The sequence below is a fragment of the Rhyacophila brunnea genome, unplaced genomic scaffold (genome assembly GCF_057557595.1).
Source record: "Rhyacophila brunnea isolate RB1 unplaced genomic scaffold, BYU_Rbru_1.0 scaffold_2, whole genome shotgun sequence".
In the NCBI taxonomy this organism is placed as follows: Eukaryota; Metazoa; Arthropoda; class Insecta; order Trichoptera; family Rhyacophilidae; genus Rhyacophila; species Rhyacophila brunnea.
Window position 1 is genome coordinate 28,055,599 of NW_028232859.1, and position 18,982 is coordinate 28,074,580.

At 33.5% G+C, this 18,982-nt stretch overlaps 1 protein-coding gene across 2 annotated transcripts in view; it reads right to left on the bottom strand.

Moving 5' to 3' along the window:
* The window catches only part of LOC147072139 (uncharacterized), a 243,702-nt gene that overhangs the window by 120,028 nt on the left and 104,692 nt on the right, over positions 1-18,982 (bottom strand). Inside the window, exon 2 of one of the 2 annotated variants that reach the window (XM_085947151.1) lies at positions 13,366-13,569. The exons of the other annotated variant lie outside the window; for it this stretch is intronic. Coding sequence (XP_085803277.1) covers positions 13,366-13,569 — 204 coding nt within the window. The remainder of the gene's footprint in view (positions 1-13,365; positions 13,570-18,982) is intronic. 2 annotated transcript variants of the gene reach the window in all.

Sequence of the window (18,982 nt, forward strand, 5' to 3'; positions counted from 1 at the left end):
TTTTCGAATATTCTCGATAAATACAGAAGTCTGGATTTATAAATGAACTACATTTTTCGTTTTTTTAATGGAGATGTTTTAATTATTGCGAGTTATGACAGTATTTTTATTAGTGTATACATTTAATCATTGTTGAAGTTATTTATATAGCTTTTAAAACAAAATGTATTTTTTATCGATCGAACGGTGTTCTAAAAGCAATATTGAACAGTGCTTTTTAGGCTCCACTATCTCAGTTTGAGATACCAAAGTCTTTTTTATTAAAATAGCAACAAAAACACTGATTTATTCGTATCCACAGCTCTAAAAGCTGTTTCAGACTATACACAGTACTTATATAGGTTTTTTTTTTATTATTTATTGTTTGTTTTTATTGGAAAATGAATGTGATATACACCATAGGTACTTTAAGATATTAGTTAAGTCGTAAAATTTGTTCCTAGATGCTGTCAAAATGTATAAATTGAATCGAACATTGAAAGGGTTGAAATAGCCATTTATTTAAGAGTAAAGGTGCACACAAAAGATCTCATGAGAGAAACATGCAAGCGATGCAGGTCGCGTCTCCGTCTCCACACAATGTACGAAGACCGCCATATTATTATACCTGCGAGACACGTGCTTCGCGTTGTGTGGAATATCCACGTGGCTGTTTAAATCTGAACCATATCGACATTATTAATTCTGAGAGGAAAATTATTAGCGCGTGCTGTCCACGAATAGATCATTAGTATTCTGGTCTATCCACTCGACGAAACGATGTGACACAATTTCATTGGATTTTGTGACTGATTGCACTATTCCACATAAAATAATAATATGTTTACTGAAAAATCTGGCAAGACTAGGTTTGGTAAATTAAATAAATTTGAGAAAATATAATTATTATGGTTAATTAATAATTAATAGTTTTTCTTAAGTGTGAATTTTCATATTATGTATAAGTACCTACTCACATTATTGAATCGAATCCAGTGTTTATGATACATTCAAAACAAGTTACGAAAAAAACTGTAAGTAGGTACCTACCTAAATAGACGGTTATTACTGTTATTACATTTAATTATAATACAATATAAGTACCTACAATTGGTTGTTATTACCAATCAAAATATGTTTAAAGTTCTATAGGTATATAGGTAGGTAGGTACTTCGATAAAATGCTCGAGGTGGCTCAGCAACAATACGTACCTAAAAGTGCGGCCACACCGGCAACAAGTCGCGCGACAACTCGTTAAATTTTACGATAATTGTCATAATTGCTTAAGAAATTTTACGATAATTATCATGCTTATCGTAAAATTTAACGAGTTGTCGCGCGACTTGTTTTCGGTGTGGACCCGGCATAATACCTACATTTAGATGAGTAGGTATCGTAAAATTTAACGAGTTGTCGCACGACTTGTTTTCGGTGTGGACCCGGCATAATACCTACATTTAGATGAGTAGGTATCGTAAAATTTAACGAGTTGTCGCGCGACTTGTTTTCGGTGTGGACCCGGCATAATACCTACATTTAGATGAGTAGGTATCGTAAAATTTAACGAGTTGTCGCGCGACTTGTTTTCGGTGTGGACCCGGCATAATACCTACATTTAGATGAGTAGGTATCGTAAAATTTAACGAGTTGTCGCACGACTTGTTTTCGGTGTGGACCCGGCATAATACCTACATTTAGATGAGTAGGTACCAATACTAAAAAATTGTGAATTCGAATATTAATTATAAATTGTCAATAAGAACATACGAATACAAAATGGAGAAAACAATATGTTATATATTATTTATTATCTTATAACTTTATAACAGATGTAGCGGAAGTGTAGGTTTTATTGAGTAACATGTGAAAAATGACAATTAATTTCACAAGATTGTGTAAACTATTGTAGCAGAATAAATTATTATAAGTATTAATTAAAATTGATCGATTGCCTAACAAAGCTATGACAATATTATCTTATCATACTTGTTAGTTCGTCTGTCATTCAAATTAGATTATAATGACTTCTACATGAAGGCATGATCATGATTAATGATTTAATAATCCTAAAATTGATTCTTATAGGTATACGGGGAACCAAACAAATTTACTTACATAAATTTTGATAGTTGAAAACTTTGACAAGTAAGTTTTTAATGACGTCAATTTTATAATAATTGACAAATATGGGGAAAATGGAATAGCGTTTGGTTTAAAGAATACGGAATCAACTCTTTTGTATAAGTCGCATAAAATTTGTTCCCATCAACGCAATACAAATGCGGGGACGGAACCATAATACTGATCAGAAGTGTTCTGACGATAGACCGAGATTTTCCAGCTCATTTGTTGTCTGTGTACTACCCGCCGTATGTGATACTGAACTAACCCTGGAATTTAGTCACCAATACGACGATCCGCTATTCTAATGTAAATGTGGCATTTTTCATTTCGACAACCCACTTCACTTGCAACTGAAAAGACAAAAACGCTATTAAGTTACAATCCGATGTTGTGCTGAAGGATATTTTTGGATAGGTAGGTATGCGTGGTAATTAATATCGATGCTGTGTAATATGGAAATAATTCTTGATAAAAAAGTAGATAGCGTTGATTTATTTTTACATAATTTATACGATTTACAGTATGCGTCTCGTATTAATTGCTTCTTGCATACATAATAGAAACATAATTGAAACTACTGATTGGTAATAAATGTATAGGTTATACCCGCATCGCAACTATAGAGTAGGTAGTGCGAGTTCGCCCGCCTCCAGGCCACGAAATACAGATTCGAACCCTACGATTGGCCCAACAACCGTGTTGTTTTTTCGACGGATGTTTGAATCCAAAGTAGCAACCGAATGGGAAGAGTAAATAACTGAATCACATGATCGTTATGGCAAGTTTCCTTATAACAAGTAGGTAGGTACCTACATGATTCACGTCACAAATTTAATGTAGGATGGAAGAATTACGAGGGAGACGAGAGACCTTCGATCAACAAGACCATTTATTTTACAAAACGGCACGCCATTTTTGTTCTAAGTGCCCAGAGACGAAACAATAGAAGTCGGAAAATCGCTATAAAGCCAACTGTGTATAGCTATCAAAGATTTTGCATGCCTGTCGAGAGCAAGAAAAGCAATTAGTATTTACGTATTCACATGAAACCGGTCAAGGTATATGTACGCCTCCTAAGTATAAGAGACTAATCGCAATGACGTTTTGTTCAATATTATAATGTTGCACTTAGTTATAAAAAATAAAATGTCACTGAAGAATAAAATTATATTATTATATGTATGTAAGTATCTACTGGTTTATATTTACATGAAAATACAAACATGTATTAATTTATATGTGCATATTTACTAGCTTTGGAAGACGAAACATGTCAACATCGTAAATCCAAATACCTGCGTTACAAAATGTAAATTGTATGTTTTAAGGTAAAATTTGAAATATAAAGCTAACCATGATTAGAAATAAATCATAAGGACAAAAGTTACGATCACTACAAAGTTTGACGTAAAAAAACATATGAGTGACCACCCTTGCATTATAAATGGAATGCCCATAACAAAGTCCGCCAGTGAGAAAAGGGAAATCGAAAAGTGGTAGAAAATCACGAATAGATGTTGTGTTGCCAACTATTTTTCGGAAAATTTCGAGACATATTGCTGAAAACATAAATACAAATATAATCTCCACAAACACCTGACCACTATCTGAATAAATGAGTATTTTTTTTTAATGTAAACAAACATACATGACAAAATAAAATTAATAGTTTACAATAATGACACTTTCCTTAATCCTTATTAATGAAATAATCGATATTTGTACAGATTGAACAACACATTTATAAGTTAGGTTAGTAGGTTAGGTTAGGATGAGTACAAGAGATGAGTGCGAATAGTTGTGTGCGATAGACACTTTAAAAAGTGTGAGGTAATTTCGGTCGGCGGGTTTCTCTAAAATTTCGGAATATTAGTGTCCCGGATATGATCCAATAAGGACACTAGACAGAGACTTAAGTCCCGTTAGGATCTCGATCAATGAGAACAGATGACAACCCTAAATATGTGTAATTTATCAACAGTATTCTGGTACTTATCTATTATTACGGTTTAACGCGGACTGGCCAAATGTGTTGAAAGTAATAAACTAATAACAGGACGATGCATAAATTAATGATAGAAATTGACGATTCAAAACAAACCCAATAAATCTATTAGCATAGAAAATAAATTACTTACATGTGTACGTAAATGTTACAGTGGGCAGGTTTCGCCAGGTGTTTTTATCGTAAATTATGCATCTTAAAACATTTTGCAATGTCACAATCATGTTTAAAACTATCGATGTAGGCGTTTGCTGTTGTTGATCTGTGACCTAGTTGTGTGACAAGCACGTTATAGAATATAAATCATAAAATTTTAATATCAATGCATAATAATGATGATAAACATAATATTATTTATTAAATACAAGGCTTTCGAGTTTTTTTCTAGATTTAATTTGATATAAGTAGTAGAGAGACAATCACCGAAGTCAAGGATCGAGACTGATGGGTACCTTGGTATTATATTTTGCAAACTTTTACTTATCAATAACGCAAGTCATAAATTAATAAAAGTATAGGAAACTAGTATTACTACTTTCCGTTAACATAGTAGGCACACATTATCGATGGTATGACATTGGACGAATACTGTTTAGCTTGTAATAGCATAACGGGTAAGTGAACCGATTTTAATAATACATATTATTAATTGTCATGAATTACCAAGAAGCATGTGACAGCTAAAACTGTTGAAAAGATTGTATAACCTATAAAGATAAATACGTATATTCCCTAAGAAAATTTTATTCTATCGGTTTTATTGTGAACGAAATTACGCATGTCTCACAAGCTAAAAATCATGAAAAAAATGTGGATTTCTGTTGTCTTCTAGATATCAAAAGAAACGATATGACAAATTATTTTCTTCGTGTATTATTATATTCACCAATAATATACAAATATACACAATTTAATAACGTTCAGGAACTCTTGTCTATGTCCATGTCCCTTTAATACAATTTATTTTCACCTCTTCAAATTAGTATACAATATTATCTGTAATGGCTTTTACAATAACAATATTCGTTTCAGCAAACTAGGAAATGCTTTAATAAATCATTCTCGAGCATTCCCGGTTTGTAAATCCGATCAAAAGCGTGCACTGATGCCGATGCCAGTTTTTGCTGGCAAGACGCATGCATCATTATGACATAGTAACACACAATACGAATAAGCACACTGCAATCAGAGGAACAGTATTAAAACTATGCTACGTATATCCGCGAAGACTGAGAATGATAGCAATTCTCGGAATGTTAAGACTAAAAAGAAGACTAAAAGTAGATACAGTGAATAGACGAAGGTATCACAAATCTAGATTTACAATGAGATCAGTCATAAATCAAGAGCTTTGTAAAACAGGATGGAGTCAGATATCGGGAGCACTATGACGTTAGTACGTATCCAAATTTTAGTTACGTTAACGATTCTCTGAAGAATGGAGAGACTATGGTCTTTAATAGGACTTGACGGTCTTTCAACTTGACGGAATTGACGGTCAAAATAATGATTTTCAGTCGGTTAAATAAACATCAGTTCGCTCAGACTGGAAGTGAGATGATGAACGATTTCATCTTTTATTTCAAAATAAAAGAAAACCTAGAATATTTTTTTTACTTGAACTGAATATACACCAGTTTGAAAATTGTGGCATTATTAATTAATTTGTATAACCTTCAGAAGCATTTTATAGCATATTCTTGGAACCTAGTAGGTTCGAACACAATATATATTATCTTTCGAGTGTTTTTGGCCAACTAAGCTAGATGTTGGGTATGTTTCTAACGCTTTTCTAAATTAGGTACCTACTTTAAAAAAACTTATTTTACAAGACAGAATGTAGAGTAATTAATGAGTACTTCGATTCATTCATACATAATACGCTGATTAGCAGAGTATGTAGTTAAATTTAAATATTATTTATATATGTACGCAACCAATGTAGTAAAACGAGAATTTCATGAGTTTTTATTCCGGGTTATTTAACCCTATGACTTACTTACACTAAAATGTATGTTACTTTTGATTCACAATATAGTAGTTGAGAGTTAGAGGTATCGAAAATATATTAAACATATTTACATGGTCGTTAGTTTTGTAATATTATTTTAATGATGCGTTTCTGAGAAAGTTGTCAACTTCACAGAAGAAATAGCAAAATTAATGAGACTTGCCAAAGGACATTTCATTCAACTGCCAGAAAAATGCAATGAGCGGCAAAGCTCACAAGAAAATGCATACAGCTGAATATACGAGTATGTCGGATTTTTCTCAAGAAAACAAGCATACGTCAAGGTCAGAAATTTGCATGCACACCAAAGAAAATTAAGATAAGATTTTGCTTTGTTTAATCTCGGCTGACGTTGGCAATCCAACTGACTGGCAACAGAAAACTTTCAGTATAAGTAGGTATCTACACATTTTTCGTCCGACCGAAGTTGATTTTCGCCTGTTAGACTAGCTGGCAGACAACATAAGATGTCATATTGAAATAAGATGTCGCTAAGTCAGACTGAGATTATTATTATAACCAAATAATGCATAGACAAACACATATGCAATTAAAAATAATAATTGTCGTTAAGAAGGTATTAGTGACCCCGACAAGATTCATCTAACAGTCACTGTAGGGGAGTTTTCAATTATCTTATCACACATACCTACATACTTTTAATTCTGGACACGTACGTTTAATATAACTTTCTCTATGCAAATGAACACATGACGAATAAACAAATGTCGTGATAAAAAAACCGTAAAACACTAACTCTACGACAAAATAATATTTCTCTACATCGAATCTAATAATTAATAACTCCATGCAGTAAGTAAATGATGATTTGATTTGCATAGAGCAGGGCTGGCGAACCTTTTTACGTATGCGTGCCAAAATTTCCCAAGTAATATGTATCGACTGTCTGACGTGCCAAGCAGTTTTTTATTGCAAAAAAAAATAGATTTTAAGAATTTTATTAAAAAGATTTAAAAATTACAACTGAGTTCTTGATACTCTATATTTCACTGTATTTCTAGCCGAAGGCATAATATCTTCGATTCTTTCAATTTTTCCCACTGCTTTCGAATTAATCAAAGATATCGTGGAAGCATTTAAACCACTCTTCTTTCATATTATATTCTCCATCACTGAACGGTTTTCCATTTTTAGAGATTAAGTTTGAGGCAAAATAACAAGCAGTTATTATATTATTGAATGACTGCCGATAATTAATTTCATAATGTTTGTTGATTGAATATTTTTATTTTTAGTTCCCCGATCTTAAGGACCGACCTATGCAATTGTATATTTACATATAAACGTAATGAATAATGACTATTCTTGAAAAAGATTTTCCTGCAATTTTGTATACAATGCGATTTGTCATATTTATGCATGAATTTCGTTGTTTCTGTTTGCGCATCGATTGGTAAACATAATATGAAAAACCGAAGAAAATACGCATGTCTATGTCGTCATTATTGTTAAATAGTATATACCTAAGTAAGTATCTACTAATATAATATTTACTTGTAAAAATATTTTTTTTTTTTTCCAAATTAGTTTAAATTGGTCTTAAAACCTACATGTATATATTTTGGTAATCTCTGTTTCCAGTGATAAAAAAAGGTTTTTCCGGAAAATGCCATAGCTCACTACCGGCGAATCACTAACGTAGGACTGGTAGGAGGCTACATAATATTATATTGGAGAATACAACGGGACTCTTCGTCCACAGAACAACTATCACCTCGGATGCAGAAAGTAGGCAACTGTTCCAGGCTGCGTTATGCTTCTACACATACTAAGAAGATAAACAAAAAATAAATACATGTCCAATGCGCGTACATGTATAAATAAACGACAACCTTACTTAGAATGTATTATTATCCAAGATTACTGCTAGTGCAACGTGAACTGATTAAATTAGATTATTTCTATCTGCTAAAAACATTATATTTGGGGTTTCACATAGAATATTACGTATTATTGTGCTGTTATATATATATTTTTTAATTACCACCAATCGATCCAACTGTAAGAACTAGTTACACGGTGTTTATAAAAGTCTGTGACTTACCTAAATCAACGAAAAAAAAACACAATCCTAGACGAATTGGCGGCTCTCGTGGTGCAGTGCGTAAGGCGCTGGCCTTCCATCCGGGAACTATGGGTTCGATCCCCCTTACCGGGGATCACAGAATATATTTATGTGATTTCTCAAAGCTTCAGTGTTTGTGATTGTTCAAAATTACGAATAACCACCTTGTACGAAAAAGCAAGGACATGGATATTAAAATTTAAAAAAAAAATCTTAGGCGAATTACTTCACAAATGAGATTCCGCTGATTTCAAGTGGTTGGTATGTAAAGCATGAAAATGTCTAATTCGACAGCTGTAAATGAAATATGCGATATTTAAAAAAAAATCTAATACAATATATTATTATGTATATTATACGATGAATTTGGAAAATAAAATACCGATCATCTGGCATAATTTCTACGCATACATACTGTATGAATCGTAATTTAAAATTGGAAGAAATTACGTAATATCTAGTAGGCGGCACTTAATATGTTTTAAAAAAATTATATCGCTAACATTTGTATTAGGTAGTTTTTAAGTTATACTTCAACACAACTACGGAATTATGTAGTACATGCTAGACTAGTCCTTAGCCCTCATAGTCCAGTGCGTAAGGTGCCGGACTTTCATCCCGGAGCTCGGGTTCGACCCGGTGAGGTCACAATAAATTTATGTGGTTTTCTCAAAGTCTGTATGTTACTCTACTAATTAGACTACTGTTTCACTAGACTATTGTTATTGGGCCTCGTGGTCTGTTTTATTGTTAAAAAAAAAACCAAAAAAGGCCCCAACCCAGTCCCGAAATACTATTATGTTAAAATTTGTAATGTTGGGCGGAAAAGCTGATCGTAATGAAGAATTTAGACTAGGGGAGTTAAAAAATGAAAAAAGGTTGTGGCCCTGCGAAGCAAAAGGTTGGACACCCATGCTAGTAGACATTTTTTTATTCGCTCTAACATTATGTACTTTGTCAATATGCATTATATTAAACAATGCGATTTGTAATACAACATATTATTAGATAGCCATTAATTTTGGTGACTACTTAACAATAAAATTAGATTAAGACGATTCGGTCTAATAAATATGCAGTAGGTTATTTATTGATGTCGTGCTTGCTATTTATTATTAGGGTTGACAGGAACACGTTCGATGCCTATTTATATTATTGGCAATATACAATTTACAATACAAAAATCTGCACAATTAAATTATATTATTGTCGTTTCTCAAATAAAAGAGTATTAATTAATTAATACTAACTATGTACTGACTTACCTATACCAAAAACGAAAATAGACAACTCCCGAATTCAATTATCGTTATTTTAACTAATTTATTGATTGTTGAAATAAATGAATTAAAATCCAATTCAAATTATATTTACATTTCAATATGCCGAGGAAGTGATTGAGCGTGGAGTTTTGAGACAAAGCACATCGGTATTGGATGAGTTAATAATACATACCTGGAGTACAATGTACAAGGTGTGTTTTTCATTTGCAATTATTTGACGAGTGATTACTTCGCGTTCTATTATCAGAAATGACATCAGCATACAAAACAAGTAAGTATAAGCTATTTCCACCAACTAACCCATCGGGGTGCGCACGATATGCAGAGACGCATATCACGCATATCATCGACGAGAGAACAATCGATTGGTTTTACTCATTTATTGCGGGCATTCTTACAATACCAAGGCCCACTATAGTCAGGCCGTTTCCAAACTGTAAATTTTGACGGTAGTGCTATTTATTAAGCATACTTCTAACTCAATATGGTAAACTGTTGGTAGAAAATGATAATTAATGCATATTGAAATAAATCGTATTTTTTAAAACGAAATATACAATCGAAAACCTTATTTTTCTGTGAACAGGTTACCGCATTGCATTCGAAGATAATCGATAACATCACCACCATCGTAATTCGCAATTCAGTGCCATGGCCTGAATATAGTCAGCCTTGGAGAATTCCCACCCATTCGACATTTTTGATAAAATTTATATGTCGCATGGATAAGTTGCCAATCAATATAGCACATCTATTGCAGTTGGTCATATGTACACAGAAAATCAAAAGTACCTTCCTATTAAAGAAAACAAATTTGTCTCACTAGAACAACAAAATATTAACGCAAGATACATACTTGTTTAATTTTTCATCTGCACTTTACGTACCTACTTAAAAATTAACATTGATTTAAATATTAGTTTGAACCTAAGCTTATGCATAATAATATGTACATCTAATGCCGGGTCCACACCGAAAACAAGTCGCGCGACAACTCGTTAAATTTTACGATAAGCATGATAATTATCGTAAAATTTCCTAAGCAATTATGATAATTATCGTAAAATTTAACGAGTTGTCGCGCGACTTGTTGCCGGTGTGGCCGCACTTTAACAATCACCCTACCAATCTTAATTCTTTATATCCACATTATTAATTAGCGCTTTCATTACCTATATAACTAACCGTAGGTAATTAATATTGCATCAAACTGATTGGATTTTTATCGTTGGTTATTTTGTTTGATACAGTAGCTTCCATCAACTACAAATCTACAGTTGACAATAAAAGCGATGCTATTGCATTTGGCTGACAAGAGTGGTGGTGGGTACCGCCCTATGGAGAAGCCAATCGTCACGATCCTCAGACGAAGAAGCGGAAGAGCACAATGGTATAATCGCGCATTCCATTTCAACTGTGTACCTACTAATGATTAGTTTCTGCGCATTTTCCAGTTAAAATATGGACTGTGGATGTTACCTACTAATGATTAGTTTCTGGGCATTTTCCAGTTAAAATATGGACTGTGGATGTAGGTATAATTAGGTACTAGATTTATATTAAAATAATGCCAACAATATCAATAAAATATGTAAAGATTAGAATAAGCCGACCCGACGAAACTAACAAAACCTAATTATGATATTATCAGTGGAAAACCAATGTTGTATATTTTCCTCCGATGGAAATATGAGAATGCAGCACTGCTCGTGTCGACAACTCGCAAATAGCTAAGAGAGTTAGACGAATATGTCGATGATAACATTGATAACAGAAGATAGTCAACAGGCGTTATCAACATGTATTTACATAATAATATAAGCGAAAACACACACAAAACATTTATGTAAACGCTGAGACTTTTCAGTCACCTGAATCAATCCCAGTGTTTCTCGGTAGGAATTTTGTTGTGTTTTTGTGCTACACTTATTTTGCTCTTACGCAATTGGTTCAACATACATTATAAAACCATTTCACTATTACGAATGAATAACATGTCACATTTGACATGAATTATTATATTTGTCCGTCAAAACATTCTAAGCATATACCATATAATATTATGGTGCCGACAGACATTGTACTATATGTCAAACAATACTCATAAGTACCTTTATATATCTACATGACAATAATTGTACACATTGCAGAAAATTGATTTTACCTGAAATAATCGAATATTACATAAACGAAGAATGGTCAAATGGCATTCATACTAAGTTCGAAAACTACCCAGGGTCATTACATCGAGAAGTTAATTGTATAAACATTATTGAATCGAGACCTTTATCTAGCCGGTGTCAGTATTGTTTGCATTCGTTAAAGATTTTGTATTTTCACGGAATCCAGTATATTGGCAGGTTGTATTGATGATTGCTGAGTGTGTCCTCGACGGAACACAGAACCATTGCATCGATACTGCAGGAGTTGGCATCAGCGGTGGATAGTCCTCTATGTGCTTGAGTTGTATTTTATGATTCTTTGGACACATCGTTGGCCGTGGCCCAGAAAGCCTTAATTAATCATCAAAGGATTAGTTGTTGTTTTCAGCAAAGTGACGAGTAAAAAAGAGCAGAGAGAACAGCCCGATGACGTAGAATGATCAACTGAAAGAATTCGCTGGAAAACCGATAGAACCGAAGGTTGATACAGAATTCCACAGTACCTACATATTCCAGAGTAATCACAATTCTCAATTATGAGTATAGCGAGTAAAATAAATATTGATAATGAGTAATGACTGAAAGGTAACGACGAGTAATCACGGAAGATCGCTTTCCGCTCACTTCGGGAATTTTCCCGCTGTAGTTTCACTAGAAGTAACACTCAGTAGTATTGACAATTGTTCTGGTATTCATAATAAACATTATTTTACATACCTATATTATTATACTTACCTATTGTTTTAAATAAAGAATAACTTAGTAACAGGTACGCACAATCATAGCACCAAACTGAGTAGCGAAAGCTTGCTTTATAGCTAGCTGGTGGATGAAAAAAGTATAATAATTTATGTTAGCACATTTAAAAGATGAAGAGAAACAAAGTAAACCATAAACATAGCAGTGTCAATAGATACAGTGCATGATGAATTTCATATACAAATAATATTGGCAGAAACATCGCTGCTCGTAACAAGGGGAAAATTAATGAATACATCAAAGAAAGCAGGCAAGCATGCACACATACTTGGAACGTTTTACGACAAAATTTCAATATGATAAAATATAGGTAATTTATTAATTTTGAAAATCACATGATGAAATGCAAGTGTCATCCCCGTACCTACAATAATATACAGAACAATCATACAATAAACAATACAGATGCAACTACAAAAATAAGTACATATCATTATTACTTATATTATATTGTCGATAAAAATATAAAAAAATGTATCTAATGAGTTTTTATGAAAAAATAATACGCATGTAAAAAGAATTTCCAGCGTTGCAGAAAAATGTATATTATGTGGTTACCACAGAACATTATTTCTGAGTTCCCTGGTGGTTACCAATGCTTAGAGACGCAATGACATAAATACTGCACTGTAAGCAAAAAAGTATTGGATGTTATTTTTTTTTTTTACAAAATGCGAATCTTTGCTGTGTGGATAGAAATTATTTATTATAATGATAAAATCCCCAAACCGAAAACCAAAATGAGAAAATGATCAACTACAATTATAAAAAAAAACCAAAACCTCAAAATCTAAAGACACGCACTTCATCATGTTAGATCGACGGTAAAGAAATTAAAAAAAAATAACAAAAAGAAGCCTCCCCAGTATCGGGCTGGCTGCAAAAGCCATTTTACCACACTGAAAGATATGTATGTGAAAACGTTCCTCGTCGGAGGGCACATGGCATTGCCTACCTGTGGTGCGCGGCTGGGGTAGCGGAAGAGGTCGAGTGATTGTCGGGCGGGTGGGTCTGCGGCGGGAGGAGCTGGGTTTGCGCCTGCTGAGGAGTCGGAGTATGAGCGCGGGACGGGGGTCCGCTCACGCTCGCGCCTCCGCCTCCGGATGAGGATGACGTCCTGCCGGCAGCGCCGCCCAGAGCCATCGCCAGTCCGCTGAAGCTGTTGGAAACACACCAATCGCACGAGTTTCACCAGCTTGTATGACGGATTTGACAGTGTGGTTGATGCGGCGCGGCAGATCCGCCGAGGATCGTCACGCGATGATTGGTGATCGTAAACCTAATTTTTGAATTTAGAATTTGAAAACAATATGCTCTCGGACACACTCACTAACACGACAGGTAGGTATTACCAAAATAAAAATTTAATTGATAAGAAAACTCTACAAAGAAGTTAAAACTATGGAAGTGGTAAAAGATTGCAATTATTATGCCAAATGAAAATTCCACAAGCATTTTTTTGCTGTAAATCAAAAAAATTGTGCGTGAGTGCTCAATATCTACGAAGGGTGAGAATAATAAAAATATAGAAATGTGGAAGGTAGTAAAGGTAAGGCCAACTATTTTATTTTTTGATGTTACAAATACTTCTAACTTTCAAGAGGTGTTGGGAGTAAATCATTGCTTATCAATACAAAAGGTATAACAGATATATTATCACTTGTTTTGATAACACGTTGATAGAGTAGGTATGTAGAAACATTGAATTAATAGACGCCATTATATTATATAATAACTACCATAGGGGCAAGACAGTTTCCATGCTAGAATTAAAGCAATCAGAAATACACCTTAACTATGACAGAAACATTAGGATAACTTGGCAGGGTACATAGCTACAATTAATTATTATTACACACTATAAAATATTTAAGAAATATGATTGAATTATAATATGTAGTAACTATAGGTAAGTAGAAATATCAAACGTTCGAATTATTCAAATACGTTGCATGTCACACTGATTGCCTCATGAAGACTAGCTGAAGACCAATTTTATTCCGCAATATTATGGTGAAATATACAATATTTCAAATTAACCAAAATTTAAATTTCCAAAAAATCTTAATCTCAATATGAATAGAAAGAAGTAGGTACATAATAAACTTAATTACAATTACATTAAGGCGCATGTTTCATACCGCCCTATTTCACATGCCAAACGTAAAACTTTATTTAATTGACATAAAATCAGTCTTGAAAAAACATTAATTAAACTGGAGTCTTTATTTTAGCGCATTTTGAACCAGTTTAGGAATTAAAATTCAAGGTTGTGAAGCCAACCGATGGCGTTGTAAACAAGAAGCAATCTTGGTGTAATCAAAAAAAAGTCCAAAATTAATTATTATTTTAAGCTAGGTATACCATGATAGCCAGACAGACGTCAACAATAAGTAAGATACCGATAGACACAATAGATACCTACATATTTAATAATGGTTTTGATTTTCGTATTATAATAAATAACTTTGCTATTATCTTGGTATTCGAGATTCGAATGTAAGTTTGAACAATATAAAATGCAATTGATCGTATTAATATTTAGTAAAACTGCATCAGCGGTTTCCCTTTTTTGTTTGGTGCACTGACAAAAACCTTTCATCTTCCACGAATAAAACAAACATAGTATACCTTTTATGCAATTTATTTTATAATGACTATACATACTATTTCTATTTTTGCTATTTACATAACTGTTTCTAATAGAGTGGCCGGAGTGTCATTAAATTCATATAATTAGGGATAATTACAACAAATGAACATTCATTAAATATTATTCCGTGCTGAGATTCTATGTAAATTACGCAGGAAATATTCAATGTTCTTAAAATCAGTGGAGAGCAGCCTCAATGCATTGTAGGTAATATACTGTACCTATTAACTTGCATAGGTACATTACCAATAAATTATAAACCGGAAAATTCAAACAAGGGATTGCTGGTGTTAAACTATTAATGTATTAGAGTTAACAAAATATATATATTTTTTTTTATTTTCTTAACTGTCAATTCATTCTGGAACTGCATTGTATTGTTGTTTAATTTAATAAAACGCATTTTTTGCAGTACGTATTCCATTTTTAATCAATAAATTATGACCGGTTTCGTCCGCCTCAGACGGACATTTTCAACTGAACATCAGTTCTGAAGTTCTGAAATTCATCTGAGTCCTAATTAATTGATTAAAAGTGGAATAAGTACTACAAAAAAATGCGGTTTATTAAAATAAACAACAATTAAGAAGTTGTTTCGGGCAGTGTCGAAATAATACATTGTCATCTTGTTTTATGTAAGGTCACTGCGCGAAGTATCTACTTGTGTTATTGTTATTCACTTATTAGTATTGTAGTGGTCAATTATTGCTCACCATAGAACAAAAAAACAATTGACGTAGGTACCTAAGTATTAATATAACGATATTGAAGAGTTAGTCCGAATCGAAGCGGAAAACCCCCGGTAAATAGGCATCAATAATTAGGAACCAAAATTTATTTTTAATAATTTAATAGGCAGGTAAGTATCTGTCCTTCGATACGACAGACGTCAGAGATGCAAGTGAAGTAAAACAAAAACAAAAAACACTTTCAAATCACCTTCAAAGTAGGTAAGTAGGTATTATTGTAAAAATTATATTAAAGTAATTTAGCTAATGATAGTTATCGACTGTAGGGAGTTTAAAAACCAATGTAGCATACCATATTTTCACCATATAGGTATTTATTATCAATCATGCTACCGTACGTAGGCTAAGTGTGAGGCCTCAGTGCCAGCGTTCGGCGCAGCGTTGAGCGTTTTGCGCAACTCAAACGTATAACCGAATAAATGTATAACCAAAAAAAGACATTGTCTACGAACATTTTCACACACGGTTATACGTTTGAGTTGCGCCAAACGCTCAACGCTGCGCCGAACGCTGCCACTCAGGACGTACACTAAGGATACTTACACCATACTTTAGTTTACAGTTTTTTCTAATAATCTTCATGAGATTAAAAGTGCTAAGTCTCAGCATTGCATTTTTAAATTCTTCACCGTAGTATGCATAACTACCGTAGGTATTATTTAAAAAAAAAACACAAAGACTATTTCATTATATTAAATCGCCCAACAATAATTTTACGAAATGGAAATTGCTCTCATGAAAAGTTTTTATTTAGGTACCTATATTCTCTTATGAGTAGTAAAGTAGTAAGTATTTATGTAAATAAAATAGGGTGTCAGAACACACTGAAAAAATTAAGGTAGGTATGCATGCAAATGCATAGATGGGTTTTAGTACGTAATATAATTTAATATTTTTTATATGCATATTAAAATCGGTATTACAGCGCCGTAGGCTTTCCTGCCTGCGGCATGATACGGCATGTTTGCAATAATTATAATTTATAGGAACTATAATAGGTTGGTAGTATCTCGTTCTCGATCTCGCCATTTTGCGCAACCGTTTGGCAAATGTAAAACGATTGGTTAAAAAATTACCTCCGTCGATAGGTAGACATTAAATTTGAAAGTCCTTAACCTAGTTGTGATGGCAGCGGTGTTGGTTGGTTGGCGAATATCACATTCGCGAATGCTGCCAGTCATAATCTAATGGAGCGTCCTCGGGCGATTTGACAGCAAAATGCTTTTTTAACAGTGACACTGCACCCCGATATCATTGTGCATACTAAGCTAGATCAAACCCCCTAGTAATAACAAAATTGAATTATTTCTACGTTCATGACACGTGTAGCTACGAATGCATTCAATCATGCTGATATTTATGAGAGTTCACTTGGTAATTGTGAATGTTCCAATTAAATTTCACCGAAGAATTCATTAAATAATTTGAATACATGTTGATTGTTTCGGTCATGTATAACTTGTAATACTCCCGGATTTAGCTCGAATAAGTCGTTTTGGATACAAAACTGCGGTCGAATGCGGGAAAGAGGTATCTAAAATAAGGTTTAATTAAAATGATACTCTACATATAAGAAAACTTTGATTCGGTAGTGGTCACACTGTTAGACATAAAAAATAAAAACAATGATGGTGGATCTATTTTCTATGATATATAATAAAGACTAATGTGCAATAGTTGAAACGCTTTTCATCTGAATAATACGAGTGATATTCGGATTGCCAATGAAGAAAAAAGGCGATAAAATGAAGAAATGGTCAAAAGTGGCCAATAATGATCTTCATTTTGTTTAACTATTATAATACGAAGGGGAACAACGAGCTTCTTGGTTTTTTTATTGATGCGTTGATTGCTATACAATATGAGTGTCCGAACTGAAAAATATGACAACACTATAAATATGTATAAAGTAGTCAAATAACGTGTTCCTATGACTAGACGTGTAAGTCGACTTGAAAGTAGTCATATTGATAATGTTCCTGAAATTGAAGCAAACTATTCCTAAACTTATTCCACCATACCACACCACCTAGCGAAGACGCAAGCTTGCTTCAATAAATGCAAGTACCTACGCGAAATGCGATCCTTACGAGAAGAAATTAATAGCTTATTGCTTGCATTTAATGTCATCTTTGGTGTGACTTCCGGTGAAACAGTACTGGAATTTGGCCCAAGAATTTTTAGTTTATCTTTTAATAGAATTTGAATAGAAGGACGGGCGAAGTTTGAGATGAAGCTTAAAAAATATACACATTCAGTAAGTACTTATGCCAAAGAATTTTTCAGTTGGCCAATTTGGGGTCACGATATTGTGCCAGATGTTCGGCACGACTGACTTAGCGGTTAAGCTAAAACCGAACCGACGAAGGCGGGCCCGAAAGATACGTACGCAACATTTGAAAGGTGGGCAATTATGCCATTTTAATAAACCGAAGTAGTAAAGAAACGAGCGGGAAAGTATTTCGCTCGGTGAAGGAAGGCGTGGAAATCTGCATACATAATGTAATATAATTGCCACGACGCAATAGTTTCTATGCGAAACTTGACTTGTATCGAATAGAACAGAACGACTGTGCGAAATAATTTAATAATCTTTCAAAGGGATTCAGCAGCGATAATATCAACAAAATTACATGATGGTATTCACCGCATTTGAAATTGCATATTATGTAGACCCGACACGTGTGCGTTCACATAGTAAACATAATCGAGTATGAACACATGCTTATTTATGTTGTAAATAAATAATTGCATGCTACTGAACACCAAATGACACAGGAATAAAAAAATATTTAAGAGTTGTCTTTACAGATTCAACATTTGTATGTAGATCTTCATTATAAATAGTGAGAAACAACCAAAAATAAAACTGAACTAATTAATCATAGTATTTAGGTACGTACATAAAAATACACATTCCAGGCGGAGTACCTAGTAGAGGTGAGTTAGAAATACTGTCACCAGTTTGTGTACTCAAGTCTCGGATGAATGATGAATGACTACCCATACTCTATCTACTACCATGTGTGGCCCAATAAACTTGTTCCAAAAAACTTGTGATGATGTCATCGCGAGTCGCTCGCTAGTTAGTAGACTTTCAACACTATTGACATTAAATGCGCGCGAGCGAGATAGCGCTTGAATACAATAGTATGTTTTAATTTATTAGT